Raw genomic sequence first — 18,338 nt, forward strand, 5'->3', positions numbered from 1 at the left:
ACCTGTGGGGTTCCAGGCAACTATGACCTGGCCAAGGGTGCTGGGAACTAAGCCCCCTCTCCAACCCTGCTAACATCTGTTCTTCACACGTGTACCTCCTTTGAGACAGAGGTGCTCATTGGTCTGGAGGTCACCAATATAACTGACTGGCCAGTCAGCGAGCCCTAGGGATCTTCCTGTGCCCACGGTCGTAGCAGTGGGCTGAGACGCACAGGCCACCATGCCTGGCACACACATGGGTACTGGGGGCTGAAGTCAGGCAGCCACTTTACCAAGTGAGGCGTCATCCCAGACCCTTAAGATAGTTTCGAGTAAATACTTCTAAGATGACTAAGTATAGTGAATTTTATATAATAAAAGTACTTCTTTTGTTTGTTTGTTTGTTTTGAGACAGAGTCTCTATATAACCCTAGCTGTCCTCAAATTCACTCTGCAGACCAGGCTGGCCTTGAACTCAGAGATCTAACTGCCTCTGCCTCCTAGGAATAAAGGTTTACACCACCATGCCCAGCACAAAAGTACTTCTAAATATTTGACAATGAATTATTACTCCAACTTTAAAAATATTAATGATGCAAACAATTGCGAGGGTTGGACTTTACAGAAAAAAAACGTCACGTTACCTCTCCCAAGGAGTTCTAGCGAGTAAGTAATGTAGTCCTTTAGCTGGGCCATGAGGTAGGAACACTTCAGCGCTGTGGTCAGTATAGACGTGAGCAGAGTCCACCACCCTTCACTGCGGTAGTCACACATGACATAATCCAGCAGCCTAGGACAGGGAGAAAGACAGCCTCTCCAGAAGGTGGAAAGGGCCTCGGAGAAACTCCCTGAGCTTTTCTCACTGTGCACATACAAAAAGTCTCACTGCGAAGCTTTCACAGCCATTGTTCACATCTGGTCAAACCTGAGGTTACCTAAAAACTTAAAGGATTATGCCAGCAGAGGGCACTAGAAAATATCACATAACTGGAATTTAATAAAAATACACAGGGCAATAACAAATCCTTCAATATAAACGTCTATTCCAATTTCATCTTAAGGCAATCAGAGTACTTGTGAAAATAAACAGCAAATATGACTCACTTCAAAGCTTTGGTATAATCCTTTGCATAATAATACTCCTCTCCCATTTGAACCACTGCAAAGGAAAAGAAGGCTTAAATAATTTAAATTACACCAATGAGCACAAAATATGATGTGGTGAGGTACATACTGAGGTGGCTTTTCATCCGGGGACACTTGTACTTCTTGAACTGTGCGACAGCATTGCTCAGAAGAGTGATGATTATTTCCTGTTAGGAAAGAAAAGGTATGAGACATTGGAATAAAAACCACCTCCTATTTTACTACAATAGTGCCCGAGTAGTTTATAGTGGGGTGGGACAAGTAACTCACAGAGTGGACAACACTTCTTTCCTTCAGCTGAATGGCAAGAATCCCCACTTTCTCTTTTTCGGGGTCAGAAAGGTCAAAGCCTATGTACGACAAGAAGCAACCCATCTTAGCTCATTAACAGAACTCCTCACGCGACGCCCTGAAGCCTTCGCTTGAGTCCAGAGTGCACTGAAGACTGGGAACATTCTGGAATCTTCACGACTCGGCCAGAGCCTTATTCCCACGGAGTTCTCTGCAGTTTCTGTTCTGCAGAGAACGCTCCTGACCCTGACGTTCTCTTCCCAGCTGCCCCCAGTGTAGCCTCTCAGCGGCCACAGATGCTGCTCAAGTCCAATGTGCATGGAATGCACAAAGACGAACACAAACTCTTAAAAGGCACCACATGGTAATGCCATTTTAAATGGATAAATAAATCCCCGAAGTTAAAGTGTTTAAACACTCAGATGTTTTCATCACATCAACACCTTTAACTCTAAGTTACTCTAATATATAATAAAAGAACACATTCTAAAAACTGCGAAGCACAGATCTTCAAACAAAAACCAGACTAGAAATGGTTCCGTCAGTCATCAGACAGTCTGAAAGCTATCTCTGTCTTCTTGAGGCTGAGAGGAAAAGGAAGGAAAATTATTTACTTAGGATTCCTTGTCTCCAGGGCCTCTGTCCATAAAAGTCAAGAACACCTGTTTGTGTTTCTAAGGGATCAGGACTGGGGTACATCACAGAAGCCTGAAATCAAAAGAACAAATCTAAGGAAAAGTTTATGACATCCACCCCAAATCTGATTGAATAAAGAAATATCCACAAATATAAACAGCAAACATTTGTTTAAATGGCACCATTATAAATATTTTAACATGCTTTACTAACATTTAGAAATCCTATAAACCTGAAGTGGGTGTGGTGTCGCACGCCTTTGATCCCAGCACTTGGGAGGCAGAGGCAGGTGGATCTCTGTGAGTTCGAGGCCAGCCTGGTCTACAAAGTGAGTTCTAGGACAGCCAGGACTGTTACACAAGAAACCCTATCACAGAAGAAAATAAAAAAAAGGAATTCCTATTTTACATTGCAAACAATAAGCCTACAAGAACTTCCTAACTAAAGACTAGTATTGACTCTTAGGGTCTGTCATCCTATTTCTGAAAATGAAATTTGTGTCAAGAGATTATGATTCGTTTTAAAGCTCCTCAATTTACTTTCAGCAGAAGAATTACTTTATATTCTATTAAATCATATTTGTTAATGCCCTATTCCACATATTCTTTACAAAACCTAGTTTTACTCATCTATTAAAATACTATATTTAAGTTACAATAAGCCAAACCTTAAAAAATTTAATACATGTAAAACCTAAATATAATACACTGCTTAAAACTGAAAAGTCATAATAACTGAAAAGATATTCAAAGACAAAGGGAAAAAATCAATACCAGGAGCCCTAGCTTCCTTCAAGGGAGGGTTAATCGGTGTCCTGAGTGCGAGGTGGTGCAGGCCAGGACTTACGTCATGGTTACAGAGGGCTCTGACATGCTGCTTTCCGCTCCTGGGCATAGTAAGCCGCCTGCTGATAGTAGAAACCAGGGTTCTGTGTTTGAATAGCTGTCAACCCCAACTTAATGGCTTCATCAAATAAATCTCCAAAGGCCTGGAATCTTAAAGAGAGCAAGCCAAGGAATTAAAAGAATGGATAGTAAAGGGAGGAAAAAGGAGTGTATCTCTAATAAGTATGCATTCCGGAAACCATAAGCTTGACACACCATATGATTAAAATAAGACTATTGAATGACAGCTAATTTATTTGTAAATAATAATATACAGTAGTGATAAGTTACAAGCAAGCTTTTTATTGAAGTCATCTGTGATAACTCAAGTCCATGACTACACCATTACATTAGATCTTAACATAACCCTCACTCTTCAATTATATCCGAATTTCTGGAAGTCACTTTATTTCGGCAGTTTTTACATAAACACTGTCCTAGTGGGTCTTTTTGTTGTTGTTAATTTAACACAAGCTAGAGTTATCTGAGAGGGGAATGATTGATGTGAAAGGGCCCACCCCTGTGGGCGGGGCCATTCCTGAGCAGGTGGTCCTGACTGTAGAATACATAGGCTGAGCAAGCCATGAGGAGTAAGCCAGGAAGCAGAGCTCCTCCACGGTTGCTGCTTCCGTTCCTGCCCTGAGTTCCTGCCCTGGCTTCCCTCAGGGAATAACTGCTACTTGGAAGTGTAAAATGAAGCATCACTGAAGGGAACTCTGAGCAAACACTTCCTCGAGTCACCTCACAGAAGCTGTGGTCCAAAGGAGGCCAAGGCCACATCCTGAGCTGGCAGCCGCCGAACTTGGCAAAGCTGTAAGAGTTTACCAGGTGGTACTGGGTTTTGAGGTGTGAAGGAGTCATGGAGAGAGTTGGAAGCTTGCACTGTGACAGGACACAAGAGGGTACCGGTGAAGGTGCAGCTCGGTGGCCGCAGAGACCTCGGTATTGTAGACAGGACACGAGACAACCACCGAGAAGAGCAGCCAGTGTGGAGTGGAGCGGCCTGAGCCTACGAGCCGAGCGAGCCGTGTGTGCTGCGGTGGGCAGGCAGGAGTGGTGTGTCCAGACCCTGTGGATCCTGGAGGGTCGGGAGTGGGTCCCTGACAGAGAGCACTGGACTCCTTCACGCCAGACTTCCGTTTTGCTTGACTTGACTGTTACTGCTCTGACTCCTTCTTGGGATGAGACAGAATTTTAACTGGTTTTACTTTATAGGAGCACACAGGTATAAGACGTTGGCTATTTTAGAGAGACTTTGGGTGTTTTAAAGGGATGTTGGATATTTTTAAGGGACTGGATGTTTAAAGTGAATTTTTAAAGGCTGTGGAACTTTTAAAGGTATTTGTGTTTTATACTGTGGTATTAATATAAAGAAGAAACAAAGGCTAGGTTTAATATATTGGTGTGTCAAGTTGACAAGGAGTCATTTGTCTTGATATTGTTTTTTAAATTAACTTGACACAATTTAGAGTTATCTAGGAAGAAGAAGCTCAGTTGAGAAAATACTTCCAACAGGTTGCCTGTAGAGAAGACTGTAGGGCATTTTCTTGATTAATGGCTGATGTGGGAGGCCCCATCCTCGGTAGATGGTGCCGTCCCTGAGCAGGTGGTCCTGAATGTATAATAAATAGACAGAGTAAGCTAGGAGGAGCAGGCCAGCACGCATTGCTCCTCCCTGGTCTCTGTTTCAGCTCCTGTGTCCAGGCTCCAGCCTCAAGCTCCTGCCCTGACTTCCCCCAGTGGCTCCTGTGACCTGGAGGTGTCATATGAAACAAAGCCTTTCTTCCCCGAGTTGCTTTGGTCATGTGTTTTCTCACAGCGATAGAAACCCTCAGACAGACACTAAGCTCCATGAAGCAGCAATTTTGTTTTGTGCTTTCCTATATTTTCAGGATGCAAACACAAAGTGGAAACCTAACGAGTACATGCTGATTGTAAAAAATGGTACCATAAGTTACCTGACTTTCATTAACAAATCATACCAATCAATATATACTATGCCTGGATACATGCTTAGGGTATATTACTAAAACCCCACTTAAAAGTAAAAGACCCACTTAACGCTGTTTAGAACCAAAGCCCTTGCTAATGCCATCTCTTCAAATCTGCCACTCTACTTTACAGTACTAAGAAAAGGAACTTAAACGTACTGTTTAGACATCCATGCAGCGTGCTCAAATGAGAGCTCCGCACTTCCAATTTTCTTCTTACACAAGTCAATGTGCTTCCGAAACTGAGCAATTGCATCCAATGGCGTGTTGTGCTGAAAACAGAGCCTACAGATCTGGAAAAAAAAAAAAGGAAAAGGCAATCCCCAAATAAGGGAGAAGAAGTCCAAAGACACATTCATCCACATTAAAAATGTGTGAACTTTAAGAGAAACTTTAAAAACTACATAATTCCCAGCTCTGGAGTTCTCTGTAATATGATTCTCCTCCTTAGAATGCTTTGAGAGATGAAATAAAATAACCCAGTACACTGAATTTGTCCTATGCCCTAGAAAAGCTTTTGAAAATATAGAATTTTTAAAAATTATAACAAAGAAAGAATGTAACAATAGGCTGTAATATTTCCAATGGGAATTTATAGAGACTGATTTTGAGTATTAGAATTGTCAGAAAATTAAACATTTCTGCTGCATAATCAAGGTTTAGTTGCCTACACATCAACAAGGGTTACAGAAAATTTCAAAATGTTTTTTTCCTGGAACACTTAATATACATTGTTTCCAAATGGTACAATCTACATGACCTGAGGGTAAATAGAAACCCAACAGCAATAAATCCTAAATTCATTTCCATATGCTTATGACAACTTTCAATTTTATTTTTTAGGTACAAAGAAATATACAAAAAAAAATCTGTGTGTGTGTGTGTGTGTGTGTTATGCATATATATCTGTGTGCATACGCTAGAAGATGGCTTTTTAGTATCTTGCTCTATTGCTCTCCATTTTACTTAGGAGACCCAGCCTCCCCCCAAAACTAAAGCTCACAGTCACAGCCAGCCAGGGAGCCTCCAGGATCTGCCTGTCTGTGCCCCACACACCCCACCCCTAGCCAGTGCTGGAGGTACAGGTATACGCCCCACATCCAGCTTTTATGGGCTCTGGGATCCAAACTAAAATCCTCATGTTTGTGAAGCAAGGACTTCAGCCACTAAGCCAGCTCCCCAGCCCAAAAAGTTTATAATCCATCTGTGTCCTTCAGTCACTTAGTTTTTCTTTTCAGAGGCAATCAGTTTTAGCATATGGCTAGGATAGTCTACAGACAGGCAAGTGTGCGTATATCCACATTTATACACTACAAACCACATGGTGTCAGGCTTACTAGGCCGAGTTACACCTTACTTTCTTCATCTAATACCTTAATATGCTAGCTGGTTTTTATCAGCTTGACACAAACAGGCATATCTGTGAAGAGCAGATCTTAGTTGAGGAAATGCCTCCATTAGATCCCCAGTAGGCAAGTCTATAGGACATTTGCTTGATTAATGATGGACATGGGGAGGACCCAGTTTACTGTGGGTGGTGCCACCCCTGGGTTGGTGGTCCTCAGTGCTGTAAGAAAGCAGGCTGAGCAAGCCATGAAGAGCAAGCCAGTAAGCAGCACCCCTCCATGGCCTCTGCATCAGTTCCTGCCTCCAAGTTCCTACTCTGGCTTGCCTTAATAGATTATGACCTGAGATATTTAGGCCAAATCAACCCTTTCCTCCCCAAATTGCTTTTAGTTAAGAAACCAGACTAAGACACATAGCTACCACTTCATCTTAATTGATGGAGCAGCCGCATTCAAAATTGTACGGTTATTAATGTCCCATTAAAATTTACATAAACAATCACCTATTGTTAGCTTATTTCCAATATTTTCCTATTAGAAAATAAAGGAAGTATCCACAGATTTTGAGTTACAGATATTACCATTAATCGGCAAAGAATTTCCCGAAAACGATTGCCAGGTAGGGATAGCCCTTTTTAGATTTGTGTTCACTACACACACTCTACTACTCATCGCCCACCTGTCAGACATTGTAAAAGAGAGTGGGAAAACAGTAACTGTCTTGCTTGTCTGCTGGGAAGCAGGGGACAGTCAGGACACAGGATGGAACGGGGACAGGACAGGAATGGGACAAACAGGATTAGTTCTACAATAAACAATCTTAAAATGTTCACACAACAGTTATGCTTTTCTCTCAAGTGAACTGAGACAGCAGAGGGAGCGGACATTGTGCTCCAGCTACTCAGCAGGCTAAGGCAACAGGATCACTTGAGCCCCAGAGTTCAAGAGCAGCTTATGCAACAGTGAGACCAAGTCTCACAAACCAAACATAAACCTGCTAAACTGAATAGATGTATCTTTTCCATGGCTGACTCATTAAGTCAAGAAATGCTTACATAATTCCAATATGCTGCATCTTTTAAAATTCAACAACAGGCAGCTTTCTTCTCCTACTCCTTTGTCTTACACACAAACCATCACTGAAAGACTCACTAACTCGTTATCTAGAAACTCAAAGCACAGCTATTACTATGAGGATGCTGAGAGTCAAGGCCATTCTTGAGTGAAAGGACATCAAAAAGAGGAACACAATTCATCAAACACCACCTTTTCAAATCAAGAAACTGATTTTGATTTTTGCATCTTAAAAAGGTAATATTTAAAGGTAAATCTCCTTTATTTCAAAGTAGAACTATACCTTGTAGTTTATAAATCCTGCCATTGTCTTAATTTCCAGAATATTAGTTTCATGGGCTCTCAATTCATGTACAAGGTTATAAGCGGTCCTATAATTCCTAAGTAAACATAAGGAGAATGGTTATGATATAAATTAATGTTTAAGATTTCTAAGAACAATATTATTACAACAGACACTATACAACATTTCTGACCACTCAACAGCTCAATAACAGCATATATATAACTTATATATGTTATATATATATATGTTATATATATATAAATCACCAATGTTCTAAGAAATTATCTATTACTAGTCAATGACGTCACAACAAAAAGACCCACCCACATGCACTGTTCTTTCATTAACTAGTCAGTCAATAACAAGTAGAACTGGGCAGTGGTGGTGCAGGCCTTTAATCCCAGTGCTCCGGAGGCAGAGGCAGGCGGATCTCTTTGAGTTCAAGGCCAGCCTGGGCTACAGAGCAGCCAGGACAGGCTCCAAAGCTACACAGAGAAACCCTGTCTCAAAAAACCAAAAAAATAATAAATAACAAGTATAAATGAGTTGAAAACTGAGGGTAAATTGGATGTTATCTAAAATTACACTAAATAGTCCTTTAATTCCAGTACCAGGGAGGCAAAGGCAGGAGAATCTCTGTGAGTTCCAAAACAGCCAGGACTACATAGAGAAATCTTGTCTGAAAAATAAATGAATGAATGAATGAATGAATGAATAAATGAAAGCATTGTTAATAAATATACATGTGTGTATTTGTGTATATTTGAGACAGTCTCATTAGATAGCCCAGGCTGACCTGGAATTTGTTATTCAGCCGAAGCTGGACTTGAACTTGTAGTCATCCTGCTTTGGTTTCCCAAGACCTAAGGAGATGCCACCATGTCCAGATAAGGTTTTTTTGCTTTTTAAGTACCACCGTAAGTTTCTCCAAGGAAAGTAATTTTAGCAACAATGGCAGGTACACAGAAAAAGGCTAAGTAAACAGTATTAATCTTGAATAGAGGCTGCAGAGGACAGAAATATCTTTAGTGGATCCAGGACAGGAGAACAGGGAAAGCAGCAAGCCCTAAGAAGAGAGGCAGTGAGAAAAAGTGGCTTGTCCCTAGGCAAAGGGGATCCTCACCCTCTCCAGCAAATGGTTTCCTCTAAAAGCATTAGTTTTTATAGCAGTTCTAAAACTGAAGGTCTTAACTGATGCCGCCCATCCACAACAAAAATAAACTACATTAAAGCCAGCTATTATTTTGATCTACTGCTATTTTCTCCTCAAGTATAGGGTAAAAAACTGATTCCTTTTTAAATCCCTCTCCACGCTGTCACTGTATATCCAGAACTCTGAGCTAATGCACAAAGAGATCATGTTTTAGCAAACTGCGGTTGGTAAAAACGAAAAGAATAAAATGTCTGAGCATGTCAACACACCTGCAACTGACCTTCAGGGTCCAAGCAGGGCCTTTAAACAGAAACTGATGTGATAAACAAGTAGTGATAAGACTTGATTTGAACTGAATACATGAATAATGTTTATTATACTTGGAAATAAGTGTCAAGAATTTCACTGAATACACAGAAAAAGAAAACTAGAAAAATGAAGACAATTGTTTCCTTTAGATCATGAAATTTAGTTAAATTAGACCAGGAGTTTATGAGAACTTATTTTCAGCATTAAGATGGAAAAAACTACTTATTAAATATCTGAATACAATATGAATACCTTAAAGTCACAGAGACTGAGATTCATAGATGGCAATTAGTACAGTATTATTAACATCAAGGTAATAAAGATGTAGTTGGAAAACAGAAACTTACTTGAGAGCATTTTGTGTATCTTGTTTCAACTCACTGAAGAAAGCTATTTTGAACTGGTGTCTAACAAACAAAAGCTGAGAAGAAAGATTAAAGAATGGGTATATGCACACTTTAATGTGGAAATAATATTTATTAGGATGCATTAAGGTATGAGGAAAATTATTTAAAATTAAATACACAATGATTCCAATAAGGACACAGCTAAAAAGGCTCCCAAGAGCTCTTCTTATGAGTAAAAGGGTTTGAAACTAACTTTAAGGGCAAAAGAATCTAATTTGAAAACAAATTCATTTTTAAGAGCTTAAAAAAAACTCTTGAAGTACTAAAACAATTTAAAATATCAGTAATGCAGAAATAAGAATCATCTAAAAATAACCACAATGAACAATCTGTTTTTGAATGCTTCTCATTAGTTTTTTTAAATGTACCTGGTGTGTTGTTTTATTCAGAAATTCTTTATGAGATTTCACCCTTCTGATCTCATTGTAGTAATAGGTCTGGGCATGCTCATAAAATGCATTTTCTAACCTGTTAATAAACAACAAACACATACACAAATATATATACATATATAGTTACTCAAAACCAATTCTTCTTAAGAATGGTATTTGTTGAGACCTGACAGTAAATTTGTGACCGACACTGCCTATTCTACTTGATGATCAGGATGAAAAATGAAGCACTTTTTCTAAAAAAAAGTCTAAAATTAAGATCTCCCCCAACTGAAAATCATGTAAAACACAGGATACAACAGATAAAAAAAAACTTGTACTTTATAAAAACTAGGTGATCTTTAAGAATACTTTCATCCCTACTATAATTTTATAAAACATCTGAAAAAAGATTTAAAATTGAATTGTGTTTCACTATTTTTTATTCTATTAATATTTAGTTTAAAGGAATAAGAAAACTGATGGGGAGATTAGAAACAGTTGGCCAACAAGATGGAAATAACACTGATATTATTAAAGTCTGCTTCACTGTACAACTCTGAGATTCAGGAGCCCCAAAGGAGAGGGCTGAGCAGAGACCAGGAAGCAGTTCACACTCTCCGGAGAAAGGGTGTGTCTGTTAAAGTAAGTGTGCAGGCCATGACAGAAGTGAATTCATAGGCAAATAACAGGGGACTTCAAGGTTCTCCTCAGAATAAACACAAGTTTAACCTTTATTCAAAAGAGTTTTTACTGCCAGACAGTGGTGGCACACGCCTTTAATCTCAGCACTCAAGAAGCAGAGGCAGGTGAATCTCTGTGAGTTCGAGGCCAGCCTGGTCTACAGAGTGAGTTCCAGGACAGGCACCAAAACTACACAGAGAAACCTTCTGTCTCGAAAAAAACCAAAACCAAAACAAAAGAAAAGATTTTTACCACATCTGAGGAAAACAGGATAAGTCAGAAGTTTTAAATCAAATGTTTTATTTATGTCTTTAGAGACAAAGTCTTACTGCGTAGCCTTGCAAGCTTTAAACACACTACTGCAGCCCAGACTGGCCTCAGACTGGCAACCCTCCTGTCCCTGACTCCTGCGTGCTTGGGAAACTGGGTTTTCTAGGTTAGAATATTTTATTTTCAAAACAATAGTTTTAAAAAATGTTAAAATATGAAAATCAGGTTAGGTTCTAATCTTGAAACAATAATGTTATTAATCTAAACTTGTCCTTAAAATTTTACGAGAGCAATAAGGGACTGATTATAAAACACTAACTACAGTGAGAAATATTATTATAGGTTATTCTCAAAGATGAGAAGATAACCTTCCCAAAGAAACTAGTTCCAACTATATCAAGATAAGCTTGTTTCAGTTTCCAAACAGGCTGTGTACTCAGATAAAACGTGTGTTAATCAAGTAGAACAGAACCGAGAACATATCAGCCTGGTTAATCCTTTAAACTTAGTTAGACTTCGGGCTGGCGAAAGGGCTCAGCAGGTAAAGGTGCTTGCTGCCAAGCCTAACAATCTGAGTTCAATCCCAGGGACCCAGATAGTGGAAGGACAGAACTGACTCCTGTAAGTTGTCCTCTGACCTCTGCGACATGTGCATGCCTCCCTTCCTCGAGTGATTCATAGAGAAATGTAATTTTAAAGCAAAAAAAAAAAACCCTAGTTACATGAATTAAACCCTTCCCTACTTTTAAGGAAACCAGGTTAGATAGTTGGAGAAAGTAATATGATCCTCACTGTTTGTTTGTTTGTCTGTTTGTTTTGGAGACAGGGTCTGACTTTGTAGCCCCGGGAACTTGCTAATGCAGACCAGGCTTTTCCTTTAGTGATTTGCCTATCCGAATCTCACTGTCCAGGATGTTTCTATGAACATTTTGTTGTTGCTTGTAAAGGAAAGGCTCTAAGCTACCAACTTTGCATTCCTACGGACCAACAACACTCTGATTTACCTTATAATGTAGCCCACGAGGTGGTCAGTGTGGGGCAGCACAAACAGAGACTTGCCTGAGAGTTCACACACGTTGCACAAAGCTGCAGCCCGCTCGGAAGCAATGACATCTTCTCCTGTGGGCAAGCCCGACAGAAACAAAGCCAAGGTGTTAGTTTTCTGTAGGAAAAGGTCCCCCAGTTTGTAACCAGGAATAGAGTGCCAAGCCCCTGCTACCAGGTCAGTACGACTCCTGCTCTCCCCGAGGACTTAGGGTTCCCAGAGGTTACTATGTTCATGTTTTCTCCTGAGAATGGCAGACAGGACAACTAACGTCCCAAGCTGTTTCAAAAGAAAAATAAAAATGGGGGCAGCCATGCAGGAAGGAAGTTTCTAAAACCTGAGAATGCTACAAGCTTCAACATGGCAACAAAAATTATCCTAACTTTTGAAAATCTGGGAAAGCAAAGGAAAGAATCATTTAAATGAATCATTTCTCTGGACAATATTACAAATCCTGTTTCTTTATGTAAGAGTAAATTTTAAATAGCATCAGACAAGGCTCATCACACTTTTTTAAGCACCTGAGTTAACTGTTTTGTCAACTGACACATGCATACATGAGGGGCTCGGCAGAAATGAAACAGGAGGGCTTGGCATTTGTAGACTTCCTTTGTCTCTACTACTATGACGAGAATTAGTTTGTGTATTACTGATATCTTTAATATCGATTTATTTTGTGTGTGTATGTGTGTGTGCATATGTATGGATGTCTGCACCTGAGCCACAGTACCCCTGTGGAGGCCAGAGGACAACTTTCAGGAACTGAGTCTCCCCTTCCACCACGTGGGTTCTGGCAATCGACTGGACTCAGGAGCTCAGCAAGTGCCTATACTTGCTGAGCATCTCTCTGGCCTTTTATGGGTGCTTTTTAAAGTCAGCATACTGTCAGCCCTCAAAATGAACACGTGAAACATTTAAATATTAAAAAAAAAAAATCTACCTCCTGGTATTAGCAATTGGGGCATAAAGCAGTTAATGAACCTTCCGGTACCTGGAGGGAGAGGCGTTTTCTTCTGAATCAGGACAACTGCAACTTTTGTGTTTCTCCCTTGCAAACTCTGCCTGCAGTGGAAAAACAACAATATAATTAAGAAAGCAATTAACTTGTTTAAGTGTAACTATGTCAGGCTTCACATAAAACACAGGCTTCCTAATCCAACTGAAGATAAATTTCAACTAAAAATATCAAGATCAGAGTAAATCTTTTCCTGCAAATGACCATATTTGCCATGATGACTTCCATTTTCAAAGTATAATCTTACATCAACCTTATCGTCTTACTAAAATCTGCTCTAAAAGTGAAACTTAAGGGCCAGTGAGATGAGCTGAGTTGACTCCCCAATCCCATAGCAAAAGGAGAGACCCAACTCCCCCAAGATGTCCTCTGACCAGACATGACTTGGCTCCCAAATAAAATAAATAAATGTAAAGATGATTTGAATGTGAAATTTCAACATACACTTCTATACAAAATTACAATCAATGTACTTCTTCATAGTGATACATATCTCAATAAGCTAAACTACATGGTGATAAAGCGTTATGGGGACCAGTGAGACACTCTATGTCTGCTACGGAAGCCTGGCAACCCGAGTTAGAGCTCAAAAACACATGTAAAAGTTGAAGGAAGGAACCAGCTCTCCAAGGCTGTCCTCTGACCCCCACACATGTTGTGACACACATGAACAAAAATACAAATCATGCACACAGATATGCACATGCACACACACAATAATAATAACTGGTTTGTAAGTGTCTTATGAGAGTGCTAGATGGCTCTTAGCAATTAAGAGCTCTTGATGCTCTCCCAGAGGACCTGAGTTCAATTCCCAGCAACCTCTGTGGGGTGGCTCACGACTGCATGTAATCCAGTTCCAGGGGATGTGATGCCTTATTCTGGTCTTTGCAAGCACTAGAATGTGTGCATGGACATTTGTGCATACACACGTACACACACATACACACACAAAAAAATTATAAATTATATCTTTTTTTAAAAGTTCTTTAAAAAAAGTATCTTATAGGGTCTGATTATATGGTTATCTCCCAAAGAGATCACAGTATAGACAAAAAATTGGAACGCCAGGCCAACTTGCCTTCTAAATTCCCTCAGATCCCTGGCACCGTATAGTTACTACTTACATTACGTCTTAGAAACAGAATGAGGTTAACAGTCTCCAAAGCAACCATTGCAGTTTAAACAGTACTCAGTTAACCTTCAAGCGTCTGCACACAGGGCTGAGGCCTGCCTGGCACACACAGGCCGTGAGCTCCATCCCTGACATCACAAACAAACAAATCAGTGAACAACAGACTTTTGCAAGTACCACAGAGGCCCACCAGCGTCATACCTGACGATTTCCACCCTGGTCGCGCACTCAGACTGCTTTTCTTTCCACTGAGGCTCATCCCAGTCCAGTTCGTAGAACACAACCACCAGGGCCGGCACCAGGGTCAGGTGCTTATTCATCCAGCCGCTCTTCAGGATCCCTTTAGGAATGTACCATTCATAGGACGTTCTCTGCCAACAGGGACAGAACTGGAGTTACTTAGTAAGAAAGGCACAGAAACCCCTGCCAGGGGGCCGGGCACTTCATTCGAGTTTGCTTCATTTGATACGAACACCGCCCGTTTCTAAGATGAGGATGTTCGGTCCATCAGAAATTAGTAATAGCTCTAACTAAGTGTTTGGGGTTCAGTAGACTCTCAACCGCACAACACTACCCTTCCCACGTGAGGAAGACTGGCCCAAGCGCAGGAGTCCTAATAATGCCCAGGATCTGAGTTATGTGTAAAGAGGTCAGCCCTTTCCAGTCTACCTCTATTCCCTACCGTTGTTTCTGTGCATATAAAATACTACAACCATCAAAAGTCTACAACAGCTCCATCCATTTACAAACACACTGCCATGGTATCATGGCACCCTTCCTGTGGATGAAATCAAAATGGTTAAGAAACTTGTGAAACTGAATCTAATCAAAAGTCATGGATTCTATAATGAAACTGCAGATGATGAATTCGTAATGTGAGATCTTGCTTTTAAAGAGACTTCGTTAAAATTATGGAGATGTGGGGGTTATTTTAATGAAAAGAAAAGGGGGGCAGATGGAAAGGACATTTTCTGCAAAGCCTAGGGCTCCCCAAATTCAATCCTTAGAACCTATATGCTGGAAGAAGAGAATTGAGATCAAGTTGTCACCGGCCCTACACTTACACTTACACACTTGCACACACACACACCAATAAGTAAAAAATTTAAAAGAGAAAAATGTAGTCACAGTAGAGGAATATAGTCAATCCTCTGAAAAAATAAATGTTGTTAAACATATGCATATATTCCATAGTACATGAAAAACACCTGTTCTTCCTTAGGCCCAACAGTAACCTTTGTCCTGATAAACTCAGGAGTTTACACACACACACACACACACACAACACACACACACACACACACACACACGGAACAGGGTTGGGAGTGGGGTGGAAAAAGGACAGGGAATGAATGGATGCACGCAATCCTAATGCCATTACCTTGGATCTACATTTTGGATATTCATGGTCACCTGGAAGCACCTTGAAAGAAATTGGTACCCGATCGGCTCTCCGATTGGCACAGAAAGCATCCCAGACTGCTCGATGGACAGCATTATAAACTACATCAAGGCCAGTAAGTGTAACAAAAGCCATAGGCCGACAACATAGTTCCACAGGGAAGTCCCACTGTGTGGGGCTCATGGTTAAGACGTCACAGAAAAATCTGAAATACAAATGTCAGGATATTCATAATTAATTTAAAAAAACCAACATCAATACTAATATATAAACATTAGAAAAAAACACAAGGCTCTGCATGTACACAGTCAAGCAAATAGAAGAGAGTAAAACTTTAATTCCTAAATAGAATTTATTAAAATTACTAATTGCATTGCATTTTTTCCCTTAAATGTCACAAAAAAAGTTGTAGTCAATTTTTAGACAAATTTTCTATTTTCAGTAATCTTTCAAACTGTATAAAGTTTGGGATGAACAGGTAAGTGACGAAATTAAAATATGTCTAGCCTGGCATGGTGGCACATGCTGCAATCCCAGCCCTCACGAGGCTGCAGCAGGAGGGTAAAGCGTTCAACACAGCCTGGTGTAAAATAGTAAGACTCTGTCTAAAAAGTGTTTTGTTTTTAATTCAAGCTATGTGCCCTGTATCAACCATAATCAATAAAATTAAAACATTGATTTCTCTGGAATTGCAAATATCTAATTCCTCGATGTTTAGAAGATAATTCAAATGATGTGTGCATTATCTAATAGCTGTGTTCTCAATTTTCATAATATAAGATGATTTAATAGGTAAAGGAAGATCTCGAAGAGAAACACTAGTAATGTAGGAAACACCTACGGAACATGCTTCTGTTGTGTCCTTTAGCTAAGTCTGTAACAGATGCAGATGTGTACTGACGTTAGAAAATGGTTATATATCCAGGACAGTCAGGGCTACACAGGGACCCTGTCTCAAAAAACCAACAACAACAAAAAGACAATTATATAACCATGTCCTTATTCCAAATTAAGTTATCACTGTATTTTTAAAATAATTCATTACTTCCAAAAGGATATATCATATGCTTATATGCTTCTTTTTTTTTTTTTTTTTTTTTTTCTCGAGACAGGGTTTCTCTTGTGTCTTTGCGCTTTCTGAACTCACTTGTAGCCAGCTGCTCGACTCACAGAGATCGCCTGGCTCTGCTCCGAGTGCTGGATCAAGGCGTGCGACCAACCGCTCATATGCTTCTTAAAGAAGTGATTATCATCATCGAATTATACAAAACACAGTGTAATCTCTGGGAAAACTGAAGTGTAAAATGCCACTTGATCCCTAAAATATGGACTATTTCTAACTGAAAAGTTATCTTTACTAAAGTGCTATCACAATGCCTAGAAGTTGCTTGTAATACCTACAGTTCTAGACAAAGGAGTGCAAAAAATAATGTCAACCCATTTCCCTTAATCACTCCAGAGTCTCAAAAGGAATAGCTGTAGTCCCTGAATATGGCGTGGACATAAGAGGAAGTAGAAAGGACTGACAAAAGTTTTACATTAGTACTGAGAGGATTATAGTACGAGTCACATAAATAATGTTAAATGTTCCTGCTGTTACATTAGAAGGTAAAAGCTTAGAAAGCAAACTCCTGTAAACTCAGCACTCAAGAGGTAGAGGCAGGGAGATTGCTTCAAATTCCACAGTAGCCTGATCTACAGGGCTGTTCCAGGCCAGCCAGAGCTATGGAGATCTCAATATCCTCCTCCCCTGAAAAACAGGAAGAGAAAGATACACAATTTCAGTTAACACTCTAACTCAAAACAATTCTCAAACATCACTGTAAGTTATCGATGAACTTTTCAGAACCTATTTGTGTACTGTCTTCAGACTCGGGGATGTATCATATGCCCACAGCGCATCTCGGTGCAGACCGGCCGATTTCAAGTGCTCCATCCGTGGCTACTGTCCACAACTGACACTGTAACTCTCAATTACAGCCAATCCTTCCAACAGGATCATGAAACTACACCAGCAATCCCTGCCACATTCTCCCTCACAAGCTTTGGCACTTGCGATGATCCTGCTTATGCCCTGGATTTCAAAGGGATGGCACGGGACAGGTGCCGACTGAACAGGTTTCAATGACACACGGGAAAGGAACGGCTTCCTGATCTCCTGGAAAATAAACGGAGAAACCTGGCCAACTATTGACAGGGAGGAGACATGCAGCAGTACAAAAGTAAGTCCTCAGCACCAGGTCACCTGGTTGGTGCAACGCAAGTAATGTGACAGCTAGCGTAGACGAGAAACAAGCTAACCCAACCAAAGTGGCTTCCTAAAGAAGATGGCTATCAATAAACAGGTGGATCAGGGAGCAAGACATCGGCTAGTAAGCAAAGATTCGGAGCCGTCCAACTGCAAAAAGATCAAACAAAGAACCATGGCTTGGTGCATAATCTACACTGTGGAGGAAGAGAAGCGACACAACCCTGAGAAAAGACACCGTCCCCGGAGTCGCAGCGCTCGGCTCTGTCAGCCACAACAGGGAAAGGAGAACAGCCTCACGGTCCCAGAAGCTGACTCACTCTTCCTCTATCAGAAATAGCCTCTCCCTCTAGAAATAAATGCGCTCGACTTCGCAGCCGAAAGAGAAATGCCAAGATTGCATCCGTGGATGCCACGGGAAAACGCAGGCCCTCCCCAAGCCAGCCGGGTTGGCCGGGGGCCCGGAAGGTGTCTGGGCCTAACTCACCCAGGCCGCACGCCCTGGGCCCGCTGCAGCTGCGGCGAGTCGCCGCCAGCCCCGAGGGGACCAGGAGAGCCAGGCAGGGGCGTCACGGAACGCGGCCACCGAGTTCCGACAGCCGGAGCCGCAGCGCCGGCGGCAGAAGGTGAGACTTCCTTTTCCCCGCCTCCGCTGGCACAGGAAGC

At 40.9% G+C, this 18,338-nt stretch overlaps 1 protein-coding gene across 1 annotated transcript in view; it reads right to left on the minus strand.

Annotated features, from left to right (window-relative positions):
• The window catches only part of Trappc11 (trafficking protein particle complex 11), a 42,226-nt gene extending 23,919 nt beyond the window's left edge, over nt 1–18,307 (minus strand). The window contains 16 exon segments of the mRNA XM_028857676.2: nt 624–769; nt 1,084–1,138; nt 1,214–1,292; nt 1,396–1,475; nt 2,031–2,124; nt 2,899–2,931; nt 2,933–3,047; nt 5,087–5,220; nt 7,631–7,727; nt 9,443–9,516; nt 9,871–9,970; nt 11,832–11,946; nt 12,864–12,934; nt 14,224–14,393; nt 15,404–15,629; nt 18,160–18,307. Of these exon segments, the coding sequence (XP_028713509.1) occupies nt 624–769; nt 1,084–1,138; nt 1,214–1,292; nt 1,396–1,475; nt 2,031–2,124; nt 2,899–2,931; nt 2,933–3,047; nt 5,087–5,220; nt 7,631–7,727; nt 9,443–9,516; nt 9,871–9,970; nt 11,832–11,946; nt 12,864–12,934; nt 14,224–14,393; nt 15,404–15,607 (1,567 nt within the window). The 5' untranslated portion in view covers nt 15,608–15,629; nt 18,160–18,307.
• Between the last annotated feature and the right edge of the window lie 31 nt (nt 18,308–18,338).

The sequence above is a fragment of the Peromyscus leucopus genome, chromosome 17, assembly GCF_004664715.2.
Source record: "Peromyscus leucopus breed LL Stock chromosome 17, UCI_PerLeu_2.1, whole genome shotgun sequence".
NCBI classification, from domain to species: Eukaryota; Metazoa; Chordata; class Mammalia; order Rodentia; family Cricetidae; genus Peromyscus; species Peromyscus leucopus.